General features: G+C 40.0%; 1 protein-coding gene across 1 annotated transcript in view; it reads left to right on the top strand.

The window, feature by feature from the left end:
- LOC135220988 (5-oxoprolinase-like) overlaps window positions 1–15,029 on the top strand; it is a 44,103-nt gene extending 29,074 nt beyond the window's left edge. The window contains exon 3 of the mRNA XM_064258692.1: window positions 12,167–15,029. Coding sequence (XP_064114762.1) covers window positions 12,167–12,412 — 246 coding nt within the window. The 3' untranslated portion in view covers window positions 12,413–15,029. The remainder of the gene's footprint in view (window positions 1–12,166) is intronic.
- Window positions 15,030–16,723: the final 1,694 nt, after the last annotated feature.

Here is a 16,723-nt window from a genome sequence, read left to right as displayed (position 1 = left end):
ATCTTCCATGGTTGACTATTGTTTTCCATATGACTATGTTGTTTAGCAGACAAAAATTATTAGTAAGGTGGCAGTTTTCATAGCTGTCCATCATTACTACTCCATCTTGCATTTGGGCAAGGACCCTAATTCTAGGTGGGTTGTTCCTAGGCTCCTTCTTATTCTCTCTGGAGAGCAGGAAAAGACGAGACGACAATCACGACGGGCCCTGGAATCAGACGGGGATATTGCAATTGTACACCAATAAAATCTGTGTTGAAGAAGAGTGGAAATGTACTCCTATGCTAGACAGATGAATCCTAGCATAAAAACCTTGTCTGCAACACAAACTTCTACATTCCCAGATAATGTGTAAGAAGATAGTAAAACATTTATGTCAATACAAATATTTCCAATTATCTTCAAAATGTAACAAAAGAAAATACTAAAGAAAAAAAAAGTAGCTGGGTCCCCTCTTCCTGAAGGGGCAATACCCCCCTTGGGAGACGGACCAGCATACTCATAACACAAGCGATGACGAAGCAGAAGAAAAGCCACAGTTGCAATTTGCAGCTGTCCCAAGAAGGGTCAACACAGGAACAAGGAAAACCATCTGAAAACAGTGACATCCACGTAACTTCTTGGCTGAATAAATACAAAACAAAGTACAGGCTTTGATAAAAAACCTGGCTTGGGGGAGGAGAGCAAAGTGAACGATGTCTCTCCAAGGTGGTTGAAGAAAGACTGGTGCGTCATGAGGTTCCAAACCTGGTCGGTGACCAACATCCACCTCGTATATGCAGGAGTTGCCAGATGCCACAGATTCCTTGCTTTACAATCTATGATTGTTTTCAACTTGTTACCAGCTGGAGCTAGAAGAGTTATCCTATTGTCAAGACCTCAGGTTTCTTAGCTGTGAAAATGACAAATATATTAGAAAATTTGTCATATTTTGCATTAATTTTCTCCAATTGTCTAGGGTTCTTTAGTTTCAGAAAATATTATCTGTCATGATTCATTCTTCCTTACAAGTAGCACACCATATTCTCTGTCAGTGAGGTTGGAGAGGCTTATCTGCCAGGAAGCTCTTAATAGAACATCTGGAATTCCAGGCTTAGCATATCTCTCCCAGTGCCTCTGTCAGGCCACAGTGCATTACCGTTTTCTGCACAGGTCCTTGCCAACTAGAAAGTGAAGTTAGCACCTCCCCTTGTTTCCATGTTCTTCGAACAGCATTTCCAGATTTTTGGAATAAAAATATTTGATTTATGTGCTTATTACTAGCACAGTACATATTCAGTTACTCCTCATCTTGTCCATGTAAACTACGGTTTCAGGCATCAATGGGCAGGATTGCAATTAACAGGCTTCTTTCCCCTTTCTACAAGATGAAACCTGTAGGTCCTTTGATTCTGTCGCCAATTTTCGGCTCTAGACAAGCGCAATAAAACTGGATTACCAATAACCGAGGCTGCTGATAGCCGGGGACTGCCTTATTTGATGGTACTCCTTACCTTGACATGTGAACTTCAGTTTCAGGCATCAATGGCAGGATCCTAACTTACAAGCTTCTTTCCCTTTTCTACAAGATGACACCTCTGAGACCCTTGATTCTGTCTCCCTGGCCGTATATTAGGTACTTAGCTGGTTAGTTCTTTCACTCCATTTAGACAAGTTTATGTCGGGCCTAATGCAGATGATTGGGTTTGGGATTGCAAACCGCCACCTCAAGAGGCACTCTTCCCCTACTTGAGTCCATCCCAGCTGTTGGACAGCCCATTTTTTGTTGAGGATGGATTGACATATGCAGGATGTTACACAACCCAGCACTTTCTAAGGATCAACTGATGATATTATTAATCATTTTTATTATTATTATTATTATTATTATTATTATTATTATTATTTTGGACATGAACTCAGGTCATATGGAACAGCCCTACAGGCACTATTGGTATGAAATTTAAGCTTCAGATATGTCGTGTTCTCTCCATCACCTGTAACAAAGAAAGTATGTAGTATTATCACTCATCCCCTGATAATGATGTTTCTGGTGACTGACCTGGTTTTCTCACTTTAAGGGGGCTGGCCGGAACCCTTATATATGGGGGTATAGGGTGAAAAATGCAAAGTCATGAAAAAATTCATGGAGCTTCATATGGCAACTGAGAATACGAATACAAAATATTTCGTCAAAATTCCTCTTAATTTTGTAGTTACAGGGTAATTAGTTAACATGACTCAATAAGCCTAAAACATTGATCCGTACAAGAAAATGCAATATTTCTTCGGTTATCGTAAATTATTATAATTATTGTCAAAGAAATTGGGAGAGATGGCATCTGTAGACATTCCCCGAGTCGAGAAGGGAGACTTCAGTCAGCTACCAAGTTCAACCATGATTCAGTGCGAGCACAAACCTCAAGTAGTCTACACGTTCGAGTTTCACCTCTGACATTCGCTTGCTTTTACGTATGTTTATCTATGTTTCGGCAAGAATTTCATTATGCCAATGAGGAAAAGACTAGGAAAATATCTCGCTAACATACAGACGAAGAAAAATCGCTCAAGTATTACGTATTACAGAATATCATAATATGCGCATAGTTAGTGAAGAGAGAGGGGAGGGATGCGTAGTAACGCCCCCGTCTTGCCTGACAGCACACGTCACACTGTGCCCAAGGCTACGATCTTTGAGCAAAGAGATCTTCATTTATGTTAAATAACATAGTTTTGGTTTTTTAATACCCAAAATGGAATATGAAATTCATAATAATCATGATTAATTAAATTGTCTTTGTAAAAAGAGAGTACACCTTCGAGTTTCACCTCTGACATTCTCTTGCATTTATCTTTGTTTCGGCAAGAATTTCATCATGCCAAAGAGGAAAATACAAGGAAAACATCTTGGTAACATACAGAAGAAAATTAATAAACATTACCTTAATATAATTTATCTAGCCCTAAATCCCCAAAAACCGCACCAAAATTTACCACATTGGCAACCCTGTTACCTCCTATTCTGTCCGCCAGTTGGCAACACTGTCGTTGACAGATATGAAAACCTTCCCTCAAATCAGTTGTTAACGACCGCCCGTGTTGTTTACATCACGGCCGCTCTTTATAAATTTCCTTAAACATTTTTGTGCCTTTAAAGCTTTCATTATTTGTTAAATGAGACTTTATATGAATTACCACTCACGCATTACATCACGAAATAGTGAATTAACTTTGATTTCTGTTGTGATTCTTATCTTAAATTACGAACTTTTGCACGACCCGGAACTACTGACCTGTCCAATTCTACAATGGATTACCAAGAAATTACGATGCTTCCTTCTGCCAGCAACATCAAGAACTGCCCGGTTTGTGGGACAAGGATGAGTAGCAGGGAGTATGAACCCCATGACATTTGTAGCTCTTGTCGTGGACAGGTTTGTGACTTGACTTCTCGTTGTGACGTATGTAAAGGGCTGACGAGGATATGACTGCTTATATGAAACGCCAAACAATCTTGCAGCGTAAAAGATCGGTTAAGGAAAAAGAAAAAATCGATTGCTAGAACTGTATCTAACGAATTCTTTGACTTGGGAGCTCATGGTTCTGGCTCTTCAGTTTCGGTATCGTACGACTCCGATTCCGAATTAATTGATGCTTTGCCCCCTGTACAACCGGTAATTAGTGAAGTTATTTCTGATGTGGATTCAAAGATTTTGGCAATGGAAACTACCTGGAAACAGAATTTTAAGAAATTACAGCTTAGTCTAGATAGAGATATTTCAGCTAAGTTTAACAATCTGTCAGAGAATTTTCAAGAAGCCTTTACTAGAATGTCTAACACACTTTTAGATTCATTTTCAGCTCCTCGTCAGGTACCTGTCGACAGCACCATGGGTAACCGTGCGACAGATACCCCGGCTTGTGAACCCCGTCGTGGCGAAGGCCTAGGGGGGATCCGGTCCGGGCAGGTGCCTAACGAATCTTTACCCAACGTGTCCCCTGTTAGTCCCATAACAGTGCCAAAGGGCGCTTATTTAGGAGAAGGGGGGAGGGATATTAGTGTCAGACCTAAGATAGCTAGTCGTCAGGATTTTACTTCAGGGAATTTTTCTAAGTTAGGATCTGACGATGATGGTGATGATGACGCGGATTTGTTTGATATTGATGTTTCCTCGAATGGATGTCATGATGTAGAATTCAAGAAACTTTTTATTTAATTTTGAGTTTTCTTCCTCAGGCGAGGCCTAAAGAGCAGAAGCAGCCTCCGCCTCGTTGTATTACAGAAGGGATTTTTCTTGATGGTCCTTCCCGGTCACGGGAATTTTTACGTTTTCCCTTTGCCCAGAGGTTCGCGAGAGTGAGGGCGGACGTTGCCGCTAAACTTCGAAGGTGATCGGGGAAGGGAAGAGGAAGCTCTCTTCTCTTCTACGACACCGGAGAGGAGTTTACCAGGTGGCGGATGATTCTTCATTCTCTCGACCCCCCAAGCCAAATCCTGATTTTGTCCGACTTTCAAGTCAACCCTTGCCTTCTAAGGCTTCGGTCTCTGTCTCAATTGAAGATTTTATTGCTATGGAGTCTGTTATGAGCTCCTTACAAGAAGCTCAATCCTTCAATATGTGGGTCCTCGGAGGGCTTTTAATGTATCAAGGACTCCGGGTTTGTTCCTCCTGATGCTCCTCTTTTGAGAAATTCTGCTCATCCATTTCAATCGCTTCTGTACATCAGAATGAGCTTGCTGCTTCAATGCAGGCCTTTCTTGTTTCTCTAAGGCGTAACCTGTATTTGTCGCAGTTACCCTCCTCTGTATCGGAGATTCAGAGAACCCGTCTGTTGTCCTCTTCTCCTTTTGGCGATTTCCTTTTCGATATTTCTGTGCTTTCTGAGGTTTTGAAGGAACATCAAGGTGATGCCTCTTCCCAAGCTCACTGGGCCTTATCAAGAGCTTTTTCCTCTGGTCTTCCTCCCGTTCCTTCAAGGAGTAAAGCGGTAAGTTTAGGACCAGATCTGTACCTTCTGCTCCAGCCCAACAACCTCCTTCTGGCTCTTTTTTTCCAGAGTACATCTCAGGTTGCTGGTGCCTCTTCTTCATCCTCTGGTGCTCACCCTTTGAAACGCGGGAGAGGTTCTTGGCGTGGCTCTAAGGGCAGAGAAAGAGCTCAACCTCCAGGAGGACCTTCTTCTTCTTCTTCTTCTTCTTCCTTGTCTCTGCGTAAGAATTTTCGGAAGTAGGAGTCATCACCTCGCCTGGAGACCGCAGTAGGAGCTTGTCTCTCCCGCCATTGGTCAGCTTGGCAGGGGAGAGCGGTGGATGCTTGGGTGGTGGAGGTCCTGAAGGAAGGTTACGAGATCCCTTTTGTTTCCAGACCTCCACTTTCCAATCGTCCTCTCGAGTTCAGCAGTTATTCCCCTCACTCAATCAGGGGTCAAGCCTTGGAGAAGGAGCTTTCAGCCCTCTTGGAGAAGGATGCCATAGAGCGAGCTCCTCCTCCCGGGTTTTACTCTCGGATGTTTGTAGTTCTAAAGGCCTCGGGTGCCTGGCGCCCCATCATAGATCTTTCGGTTTTGAACAAGTTCATTCTAAAGTCAAGTTCAGGATGGAGACGGTCCAGACTGTTCTTTCATCCGTCAGGAGGGGGGTGGACTGGATGATTTCCATCGATCTGCAGGATGCTTATCTGCAAATCCCCATCCATCCAAGAAGCAGACCTTACCTTCGGTTTTTCACGGACTCGGGAGTTTTCCAGTTCAAGACCCTTTGTTTCGGCCTCACCACTGCTCCACAGGTCTTTTCTCAGGTGATGGCTCCTGTTTCAGCTATTCTGCATCAGTTAAATGTAAGGATACTTCGGTATCTGGACGATTGGCTAGTCCAGGCCGAATCTCTAGAAAAATGTCTCCGGTCGAGGGAGATAGTTCTGTCTCTTTGTGTCGAGTTGGGCATTCGTGTCAACTTCGACAAGTCCAATCTAATCCCTTGCCAGATCATGACTTATCTGGGGATTGTTTTGAATTCCCAGATTTTGAGGGGCTTCTCCCGCTCAGAAACGGATAGACAGCTTCTGACGTACTGATCGAGAATTTTTGTCCTCCGTAGCGCAGCCAGTTTCTCTTTGGAGGTCTCTCCTGGGCCATTTGTCATCCCTCATCCAACTGGTTCCCGGAGGTCGTCTCAGAATGAGGTCCCTTCAGTCGACACTTCGCCAGTCATGGGATTTCGTGTCCGAGGACACGATAGTCGCCTCTTCTCCACAATGTCGGAAGGATCTCCGTTGGTGGAGCAAGTCACCCGCCCTTTCAAGTCAGGGACATCTCTTCTTTCGGTTCCTCCGGACCTAATGTTTTGGTCAGACGCATCGGATCAAGGTTGGGGCGCACACCTGGGCTCCGAAGCCGCTTCGGGCCTTTGGTTAGAGGAGGAGAGGATCATGTCAATAAATTGGAGGGAACTGAGGGCAGTGTACCTAGGCCTTCTTTCATTTCAGGAACAACTGTTGGAGTCGGTTGTCGCGATGGACTTTGTCGACAACACCACAGCAGTCTCGTACTTGAGAAACCAAGGCGGCACACAGTCGGATCTTCTCACTCAAGAAGCCCGATCAATCCTGTGTTGGGCAGAAGACGGGGATTACGTTGGTCCCTCAGTTTATCCTGGGCCATCACAACGTCTTAGGCAGACGCCTTGTCGAGACCGAACGAAGTTCAAGGTCGGAGTGGACACTTTGCCAGGAAGTCTTCGACAGCCTCAGGAAGAAATGGCCTGTCACAGTCGATCTGTTTGCCACCCCACTGAATTTTCGGTGCCAGATATTCTTCGCCCCTTACCAGACTCCTCAGAGTGCCGGGACAGACTCTCTTTTGCAGGACTGGGAGGGACTTCAAGCCTATGCTTTTCCTCCGTTCTCTCTGGTAAGGTCAGTCCTCAACAAAGTGAGGGCAACCAAGCGTCTGGATCTCACCTTGATCGCCCCCTTCTGGCCACAGAAGGAGTGGTTTCCCGACCTTCTGGAAGCACTGGTGGAACCCCCCATTCGCCTGCCAGAGAGACCAGATCTTCTCAAACAACCCCATTTTCATCGGTTCCATCAGAGGCTCCACATGCTTCATCTTCATGCCTGGAGACTGTCAGGAGGTTCTCCAAGCACGAAGGGTTCTCCTCCAGAGTGGCGCGACAGTTGGCTCTTGCCAGACGGCAATCAACCAGAGTAAATTATCAGGCTAAATGGTCGGTTTACAGACGTTGGTGTAAGTCTCAAGGACATTCAATTTCTAGACCTTCCTTACCGAAAGTAGCGGAGTTTTTAGTTCATTTACATCATGACAGGGCCCTGTCACCTTCGTGCATTAAGGGTTATAGGTCTATGCTTTCCTATGTTTTTAAGGCAAGGCTCCCTGAGATCTCTTCATCTTATGTCATTAGAGATTTACTTCGATCTTTTTCCCTATCTCGACCCAGGCCGCAGTGTTCGCCTCCGACATGGGACGTTAACAAAGTCCTTCAAGCCTTAAGGTTCCCTCCGTTTGAGCCTCTGAATTCTGCCAAATTTAGGGACCTCTCTTCTAAGACACTCTTCCTTGTCTCACTGGCTACAGCCAAGAGGGTGGGTGAACTGCAAGCACTCTCTTTTCTGGTTGCCAGATCTGGACAAGACATGATTTTGTCATACCTTCCTTAATTTGTCGCAAAGACTGAATCGTCTGATAATCCCATTCCCAGGTCTTTCGTACTGAAGTCGCTGGTCGACTTTGTTGGTAATTTAAATGAGGAATTAGTTCTTTGCCCTGTTAGGGCGCTCTCTTGTTATTTACGCCGCACGAAGGACATTCAGGGTCGTCCCCGTCATCTGTTTGTTTCACCCCGAAATGTCAAGAGACCTATTTCAAAGAATGGTGTATCCTTTTTTCTCAGAGATCTGATCGTTAAAACTGGTGTTCGGCTGCTGGGGAAGACCAGACGCCGAGAGCACACAGTATTAGAGCAGCTTGCTACATCGTAGCTTTTATGAAGAACGTCTCAGTCGCCAAGGTGCTTGAGGCGGCGACTTGGCGTTCTAATTCTGTTTTTTGCCTCTTTTTACTTGAGGGATATTTCTCTAGTTCTAGGCGACCTTCGTTCTTTGGGCCCGTTGGTGATGGCAGGACAGGTCGTCAGACAGGAGAATTAGGTAGTCTTCCTGTGTTACGTTTGGTTGCTACCTATATATTATTCATTAATTTTTGTTTTGTTGTATATATTTTTTTTTTTTTGTTTTTGTATATAACCCATGGCAGTTTTTGAAGCTAGTTATAATGGGAATTAGGCAGTTTGGTATTTAGGTGTTGTTGATGACAAGGACTGACTGCTTGGCAACTCATGCTGCTTCCATTTTCAGTGTGAAATGGTTCCAGCCACTGGGTTGTCGGCACTGGCGACTACGCTTCTCCCAGAGTCGATGCTGACCTAGGACTAGCCACTGGTTCGCTTGTCCTGATGACTCCTGCTTCTTCCACTGTCCTGGACAGGGAATTAGTCGATGGATCGTCTGCTGTCATCTGGTGACTCGCTCACCATCTACTTTTTGTCTCACCTGTTTTCTCGGAGTCAGACACTCGTGTGAGATCAGGCGACATTTAGTAGCCCTGAGTTTCTTGTTGACGAAGTCGGTTGTGTTGATACACACCCCCGATGATCGTGTAACATGAGACCAGGTTGGACTGTCAGGCATTCGTCCTTCGGGACTGAATCGCCTTTTTGCTCCGCGCTCCTTTCTCTTGGCACCAGAAAGCTCGAGTTAGGAGTTGCTCATGAGCCGATTCGTTGCTGGCGACGTCGTTCGTTGCGTTGATAACACCCCCCAAGGTTTGCTTAGCTTTGAATCGCCCGGACAGTCCAGACAATCATCCTTTAGGGAAAGAATAGTGCTTGATAGTCTTCAGGGTGCAGCCTTGCTGTCCGCAATTCGTCTGACTGGTCACCTGGTCGGTCACCTGACTTTAGTACAGACGGACTGACTATGCACTTACTCCTTGTCCTGTGCTACCGCAGTTTGGTGGCATTATGGTAGGAGACTTTGAGTTGTTAGTATCTTTGACCTTGGGTTGAGTTTTGACTGCCTATGATATATATTTCTTTGTTTGTTTTCTCCTATTCTGTCCGAAGGGGAAATTGTATTCAGATTCCCTCCTCCTTTTCAATGTGGTTAATCGGGCTAGATAAATTATATTAAGGTAATGTTTATTAATATGGAATTTTTATTCTAAAATTAATATTAATAATACTTACCTGTATAATTTATCTAGTCCCACCCATCCTACCCCACGATCTGCCTATCACAACTGATTTGAGGGAAGGTTTTCGTATCTGTCAACGACAGTGTTGCCAACTGGCGGACAGAATAGGAGGTAACAGGGTTGCCAATGTGGTAAATTTTGGTGCGGTTTTTGGGGATTTAGGGCTAGATAAATTATACAGGTAAGTATTATTAATATTAATTTTAGAATAAAAATTCCATATTCGCTGTAATAAGCCGAGTTAGTGAAGGAGAGAGAGAGAGTTTGTGTAGGAAGGAGTGCCCCATCTTGCCTTACGCAGTGCCCCAGGCTACGATATATGAGCAAAGGGATCATCATTTATGATTAAATTATGATAAATAAAATAGTTTTGGTTTATTAATACACAAAAAAGAAATATACATTCATAATAATCATTATTTATTAACATTGTCTTTATAGAAATACGAAGGAAAACTTTGAACGCCTGTATCTCAAAACTATACTTATTGACCTTCAAAATCTATCTTCTCACTTAGTTTTAGAGCTATAACATTGGAATTTGGTATATAACTCAGAAAGACATTATAGAACAATCAAATTACGCCTTTTTTTCCGATTTTTGTTTAGTCTTTTTTTTTTTTTTTTTTTTTTTTTTTTTTTTTTTTTTCTCCTGATTTATAGGGTTTATTTTTTTACCATATTGAAAAATTCATATCTAGCAAAAAAATGACTTTTAGAAAAAAAAAACTCATTCGATTGGAGGTCTACATCAGGTTTATATATGGTAGTAATCCTAGGTCTTAATATTAAATACCAAGGGAGGAGATAGAATTTAAAAAATGGTTATTTTTGGGATAAATCGCCCTGGCATCACAAAACCGAAGGTCAGAGGCGAAAATCATGTGCAGTTTGGAGATGTCCCAAGTCACCTTATTAAGTGGTATGAATATCAAAGTCCTGTCCTTAAAAAATGGCATTAGCCGGCCGGCCCCCTTAACTGTAAGAATATGATTCCTTGGACCTTTTCTAGAGTTTAATTTAACATGGTAAACTGAATCTTATCCAAAGGCCCACCCTGTCTATGATTATGAAGAAAACTTTTTTTCCAAAAAAATTTTTTTTTTCATATGTTTTTTTTTTTTTCAGTTTTTCCTTTCACTCAATTTCTCCATTTTTGAAAACCTTACTTTTAGTTACTATAGACTTGAGATGTTGTTTAAGACCTAGATTAGAGGAATTATGCTGTATGTATAGTACTTGAAGGTTTATTTTTTGTTGTTGTTTCACTAATTATATATGAAGTGAAAAGGTGAAAATTCATGGAATCGATGTGTTATGGGCAATATTTTATCGTATAGCATGCTCTATATATCGTCTATCACAAAATCAAAACCATATACTATAATAAAGATGGCATGTTTTTAAACTATGAATAAAACCCACATTTTTAGTAAATCGTCACATAATATCACTTGGATAGTGATATCTTTCACCATATCAAATATCACCTCTTATAATGAGCACTGTAACCTTCCATCCACTCTCCAAGCACAACAACTGCCCACTGCCATGCTCTGCCCATTTACCTACTTTGGTTCTGGAACAGAGCTTATTGATATGAGTATAATACATATTCCAGTTGAACATGTTTGATCCTGAAAATGCGTTGTGCCATACGTATATTCTTTTAAGAAACTTTGCCTAATCATACAGTTTTCATACCTCTGAATCTGATACATGTATGATACAAGTTTCAGTTGAACATGTTTGATACTGAGCACATAGTATATGTATTGTATCACACTGTGTCATACATACTTTTAAGGAACTGCTGCCAATCAAACAATTTTCATACCTCTCTTCCTGTTCAAATGTATTGAAATTGAAGTAATTGACTCTGGTACCTCATGGTTTCAAGGTATGATTGAAAAATAACAGTAAAATTGTTTGATAATTGAAAATTTCAATGTTCAAATGTTTAATATTGAAATTCTAATGATATCAATGTAGTTATGTATCCAAAACATTCATAATCTCAAGTGGGTGATGTTGAGATACCACTAGTTTTTCTTACTTTCCGTAGTTTTTATTTTTCACACAAAGATTTTTTCAGTGTTAAATTGCCTTGTTACCCAATCTTTAGCCATTTTTTGTAGTTTAGGAAGCAATAGAAAGTGAAAAAATGTAAACAAAAAATTTTGTTTTTACTCTTTTCAAGTTTTATTTCTCCCCTCCCCCCTACTTATGCACTTGACCAGGAATCTGACAGTTCTGGTTAGTTTTGACTCTCCCTCAAGCCTTTTGCGCAGTAGGAAGATGTTCACAATCTTACGTATTCCTTAACTTTTAGAACTGTGCCAGTCAGTTCTGTGAGACAAGCTTACCTCAGGCATAGTCTCCTTCATAAAAGGAGATGGTTTGTAATTTTGTAGCCACAAACCCAGTTATACAAATCAAACCTTATATCATGATCCCACCTTATTAGCCACCCCACACAGCCCCTGAAGCCTAAGGAAAAGTAGCAATTTACTGATAAGTAATTGGGTAGTGCTCTTCCACTCACCTTCCTGCATCCTTATTATCAAGCTTCAGCTGCCATTTCCAGCTCATGCCGGGAAGTTCTTTGAAATGTAAAAGGCTCTGGTTTTTATCTATGGCAAATACAAATTATCTTCAGTATTTGTTATATTTTGCTATAGTTGTATGCAAACTCCTTTTTTTTTTAATGGACCTTGGTCATTTTAAAGATAATTCCAGATACATGTATGCCACTCCCTACTAGTAGATTAAGCTATTTTACAGTATAATAGTGGTTGAGTGTAGAATCATGAAATTAGTGTGAAAATTTCAGTATTCCTGTTTATGAATCCCCTTTTTTATTTTACTAGTCACATTGATATTTCTCTTACGTTTATATATTTATGTTGTCTGATAGGAAATTAGGTGTCCTGATGTACTGTATGAAGATGTGGTGGAGGTACATGAAAAAGTAATTCCAAGACAAGATGTCTCCTCCAGTGAAGCATTGAATAATCACTGGCATATTGATACAGGCACAACTGGGGAAGAAGTATTGATTACTCAGCCTCTAAATGAAGAGCAGCTTCGTGTAGATTTACAGAGAGTTTTGAGAAAGGGTATAACGTCTATAGCTGTGGTTTTGATGCATTCCTATATGTGAGTATTTTCTGTTTGAAAATCATGTTACAGACGACTGTCCCAGACTTGAGACTTTTAAGTACTCACCTTATGCCCTTCAACATTTATAACAACTGAAAGTTATGAGATTAATATTGTAAATTGAATATAAAAGGTAATGCATTAATAAAAAGGAACTTGTGCATTTAAAAGCAAATGAATATTTGAAATCCAATTTTATATATGTAATATGATGGGTAATTACCGATGGTCATAACCTAACCTTTTCAGACATCGGGGATTATGTGCATATAGTACATGATAGTAGTGCTCCTATAAGAATGCTTCCTGGGATGGCCTCTTTAAGGAGATTGCTTGGGAATCTGTTTTATTTATCGTTTGTAATTTTAATAGAAAGGTGATCAAAATTCTGGAGGATGACTATGAAAGTTTGGAATCTTGCATATAAATTTTCCAGTTAATAAAATTAAAAATGGTTGTGCAGAATTCATGGAGAGTAGTATAGTCTCAAGATCTGGAAAAAAGACTGAAGTCTCAGAGATTGAGATGGTTTCAACATGTGATGAAAAGGGATGAGGAATAATTGGTAAAAAAATCAGTAAAGGTGGAAGTTGAAGGATAAAGACTCATTTGAGCCAGCCTTCTTAATATTGGATATTGGTCTAGATGGTCATTTTGCTACACCAAAAACAATTTTATGAGCGGGTTTTCCTTCAACATCCATGTCTTTCGTCAATAAAACAGATACAATGGCTATAACTGATGCACATTCTGGTAAGAAAATATACCAGATAAAATATTTGAGATTAGCTTCCACCAAGCATGAAGTGAAGTGTTACAATGCACAAACCTGAAATTTGACTTACGCTGTTCTGTCTAGAATGGTATACAGTGCATACTAGTATTATCTGAGACGAGTCTTCACAAGATTTCTTCCATGTTAGCATTCTTCAGTGTCAGAAACATCACCTGTTGATTCAACTTCCAGTGCAGATTGACCTTCTACAATGTTTTTGGATAAAGTCAGTATAGTACTTTGAATAATTATAGCTGTTGATATCCCAAGTGCTCTTGTAATAATAGCAATTTACAAAGAAGGCAGAAGGCATGTGTTGAGTTGTGTCCTTCTGTTATCTTCAGGAGCGTATCTTATTCACTTGGATTATGTGTCCCCATATTATTTATAACAAGTATGGTAGTTTATATTTTTTAGCTATGGCTTCTTTGCCAGTTGAGAAAATGTAAAGTAAAGAGGGGATGTACTTTGATTATTGGCTTCCTTGTCTTCTATATACATTTCTTCCAGTAGGTAATGATAGAATGATTCAGTTTTCCATATCTCAGTCAGTTTTTTGTCACCAATTTGTTTATACTGCCATCAAGACACCATAAAAAAGATTTTGACTGTATTTCTTTGAATTTGGTATACTACTGTAGTTCTGTCTTAGTTTTGTCTAGAGTCTTCATCATATGGTAAGACAATATCTGAAGCTAGATTATTTTTTCATAAAATGATCACTCAGGGAACTATTTTTCTTTGACCAACCAAGTGTGATGTAACAAGAAATGCTTGACATCTTATGATAAAGTGTGTGATTCTGATAATTTCCTATTAATGTTTTGAAAGCATATATTAAGCACTGAAATAAGAGAGGAGTAGATAGGAACAAGGAATATTGTGTTAAGTCTTGGCTTAGTTGAGGAGTATTCCTGATGGAACTCTGGAACAGCCCTACATACTTGTATCTATTCACAATCCACCTGCCCCTCTTCCTATATCCCCTGATCTTTGTCTCTAGGCTCAACTTTCTTCTCTATGGTTCTAGCTAAAATGTAGCAAAACATTCAGTTCCATAGAATAATTAATAAAATTTCAAATTGAGGATAAAGCAACTAGGCCAGGAATGGCAGCTGTTTTGTGGTTGTTCCTACATGATATACAAACCATTGGTCCTTTACATAAGGAATTACTTTCAGCGCAGCTGGAAACGGCCGTAAAACTTACAAACAAGGTGGTTAGGCAGTTAACTACTGCCCAGTTGGTAGGGGTCCCACCTGCCCGGGTGGAAACATTCCATACACTTTTGGCTGTTGTGCTATGGAGATGTGTGTACAGGCAGTACCCTGGTTTACAACGGGGATCCCGTTCTTGGGAAGCGCCGTAAGCCGGAAAATCGTCAAAAATCCTAAAAAAACCTTACTTTTAATGCTTTGAGTGGATAATGAAAACTATGTAAACAGCATTTTTATTGTATTTTTCATAAAAAAAGAAAAACTACTATTGATTACCATATATACTCTAGTAAGTTTTGATATTTAAAGACCAATTTTATGGCATAAAATTTTGAGTTTGAACATTACATGTGGTATAGTTGTGGAAAAGTGCAAGAGTTTGGCACTAGGCTCAGCTTAGGTTTTGGTTTTCCTGTCAACAGACAATAAATACAAATGTTGTTTAACTTATCTGAGAATCTTTTATTATTATGTTGTTTTTATATTGGAAAAGTGTGATCTTTAGGGACTAGGCTAAGCCTACCAAATTCTTTGAATTTTCTGACAACAAAAGGCAACAAAATAGCATTTCTTTCCACAGACATCAACAAACTTTTATTTTTGCATAATAAAGACCATAAATATAAGCGTTGTTTTATTTATCTGACAATCTTATTATTGTTATGTTTTTTCTACATTTATGGCTGTTCTAAGATATAATAAATGCAACCTACATTTCCCGAATGTAAACAAAGTATGTATTAGCGGCCATTTGTATTTCATCAGATGATTTTTCTTCGTTTACGGTTTACAAAGAATCGTGTAGTTTTTTTATTCTCTTGGTAAAATGATGCTGTAAATTGAAAAACTTATTCATGCAATACATTTAATAAAAAAAATATTTGTGAATTAAATATAAAATAGAAAATTACTTTAATTACATTAAAGACTGCTCTCATCAGAGCTAGCAAATATTATTTTCTACAATTTGTCGTCTGTTATAGTGTCATCATGTTTCATTATAGCTGCTGGTATCTCCATGGGGTAAAGATAATTTAAAGAATAGAAATGAATGGTTGTTATACTAGTTTCAGTTGTTGATTAGAAAGAATAGAAATGTATGAAATAGAAATGTATGATTACTATATCATTATGTGCTAGTTAAAAGTGGTAGTGTTGATAAAATGATTGTAAACAAAGGAGGTTGGAAGCCTTTTTTTTCTTTTGTTTATTATATTATAATGATAATTATAGTTTCTTATAGTTATAAAAACTATAGTGATATAGTTATAATTACATAATAATATTTAATAATTATTTGAAATGAGTATAGCATACTGATTTTTTATACATTGTATAGGCATATTCTGAGCTTTTAGCTTCTTAGTTTTAGATTTCAGAATCTTAAACTAGGCTACAGTAGTGACATACCATAGCCTAGGCTTATTACCAGAATCAAAGCTCAACATTATAGGGATATATGCTAAAATGCTAATATCATAAAAAAATGGGGTTGAGCATTACAAGCAGTCGAATATTACTCAAATATATACAGTATTTTGTCTTTCTGGAGTCGTATTCTTTCCAGTCGGATTGGCGTCGTAACCCTGGAACATACATCACAAACCTAGAATTAATTTCTGATAAATATATGTAATTGAAAAGTGTCGTAACCTCGGAACATTGTAAGCTGAATCCTAGTAAACCGGGGACTGCCAGTACTAGTTCTCTGCCATGATTGCTGTTGTGCTTTTTTGATGGTGGGATCTTTCTTGGTTTTCTTTGCTCTTTGTATCTGCTTGTGTCTTTGATATTTCTTTTGTAACATGGAAACCCACAAATTGTCTAACCTGCACGGAAGACCGTCACCCAGCATGTTCCCTGATGTTGACGCCAGAGGTTGCACACAGTTCCGATCATTTATTGTTGTTGACCCTCTTGTCCTCTGCACCAGTTGTGAGGGGGCATGACTGTGACCCTGAATCCACTTGAGCTCAGTGTCATTCTTGGTCACCTATGCAGTGGTTGAAGTTTACAGGAAGGAAGCGGTACTTGAGGAAAGCTGCTAAGGGGTTATCGTAAGGTTAAATACTCCAACTACACCCTTGTTTACTAACCCTTTTTCCTTGTTTCTCCCTCCTGTAGTACGTCCCATCTCGGCTTTCTCTCCTTCAGGAGGGATCGCTCCCTCTTCATCTTCACTTGCTTTGTTGGGTGAAGAAGGTCATGGGGCAGTGGGCAATCGAGACGATTTCTTCTCAGGGGCTTCCAATCTCTCTGAGGGGGACATTTTTCCCCTCAGAGTGAGAGGAGTCTCCCTCCACTCAACCAACTTTTTTCT

Source organism: Macrobrachium nipponense, chromosome 2 (assembly GCF_015104395.2).
Source record: "Macrobrachium nipponense isolate FS-2020 chromosome 2, ASM1510439v2, whole genome shotgun sequence".
NCBI classification, from domain to species: Eukaryota; Metazoa; Arthropoda; class Malacostraca; order Decapoda; family Palaemonidae; genus Macrobrachium; species Macrobrachium nipponense.
The sequence above is the reverse complement of the archived record's forward strand: the minus strand, read 5'-3'. Positions and strand labels throughout refer to the sequence as shown.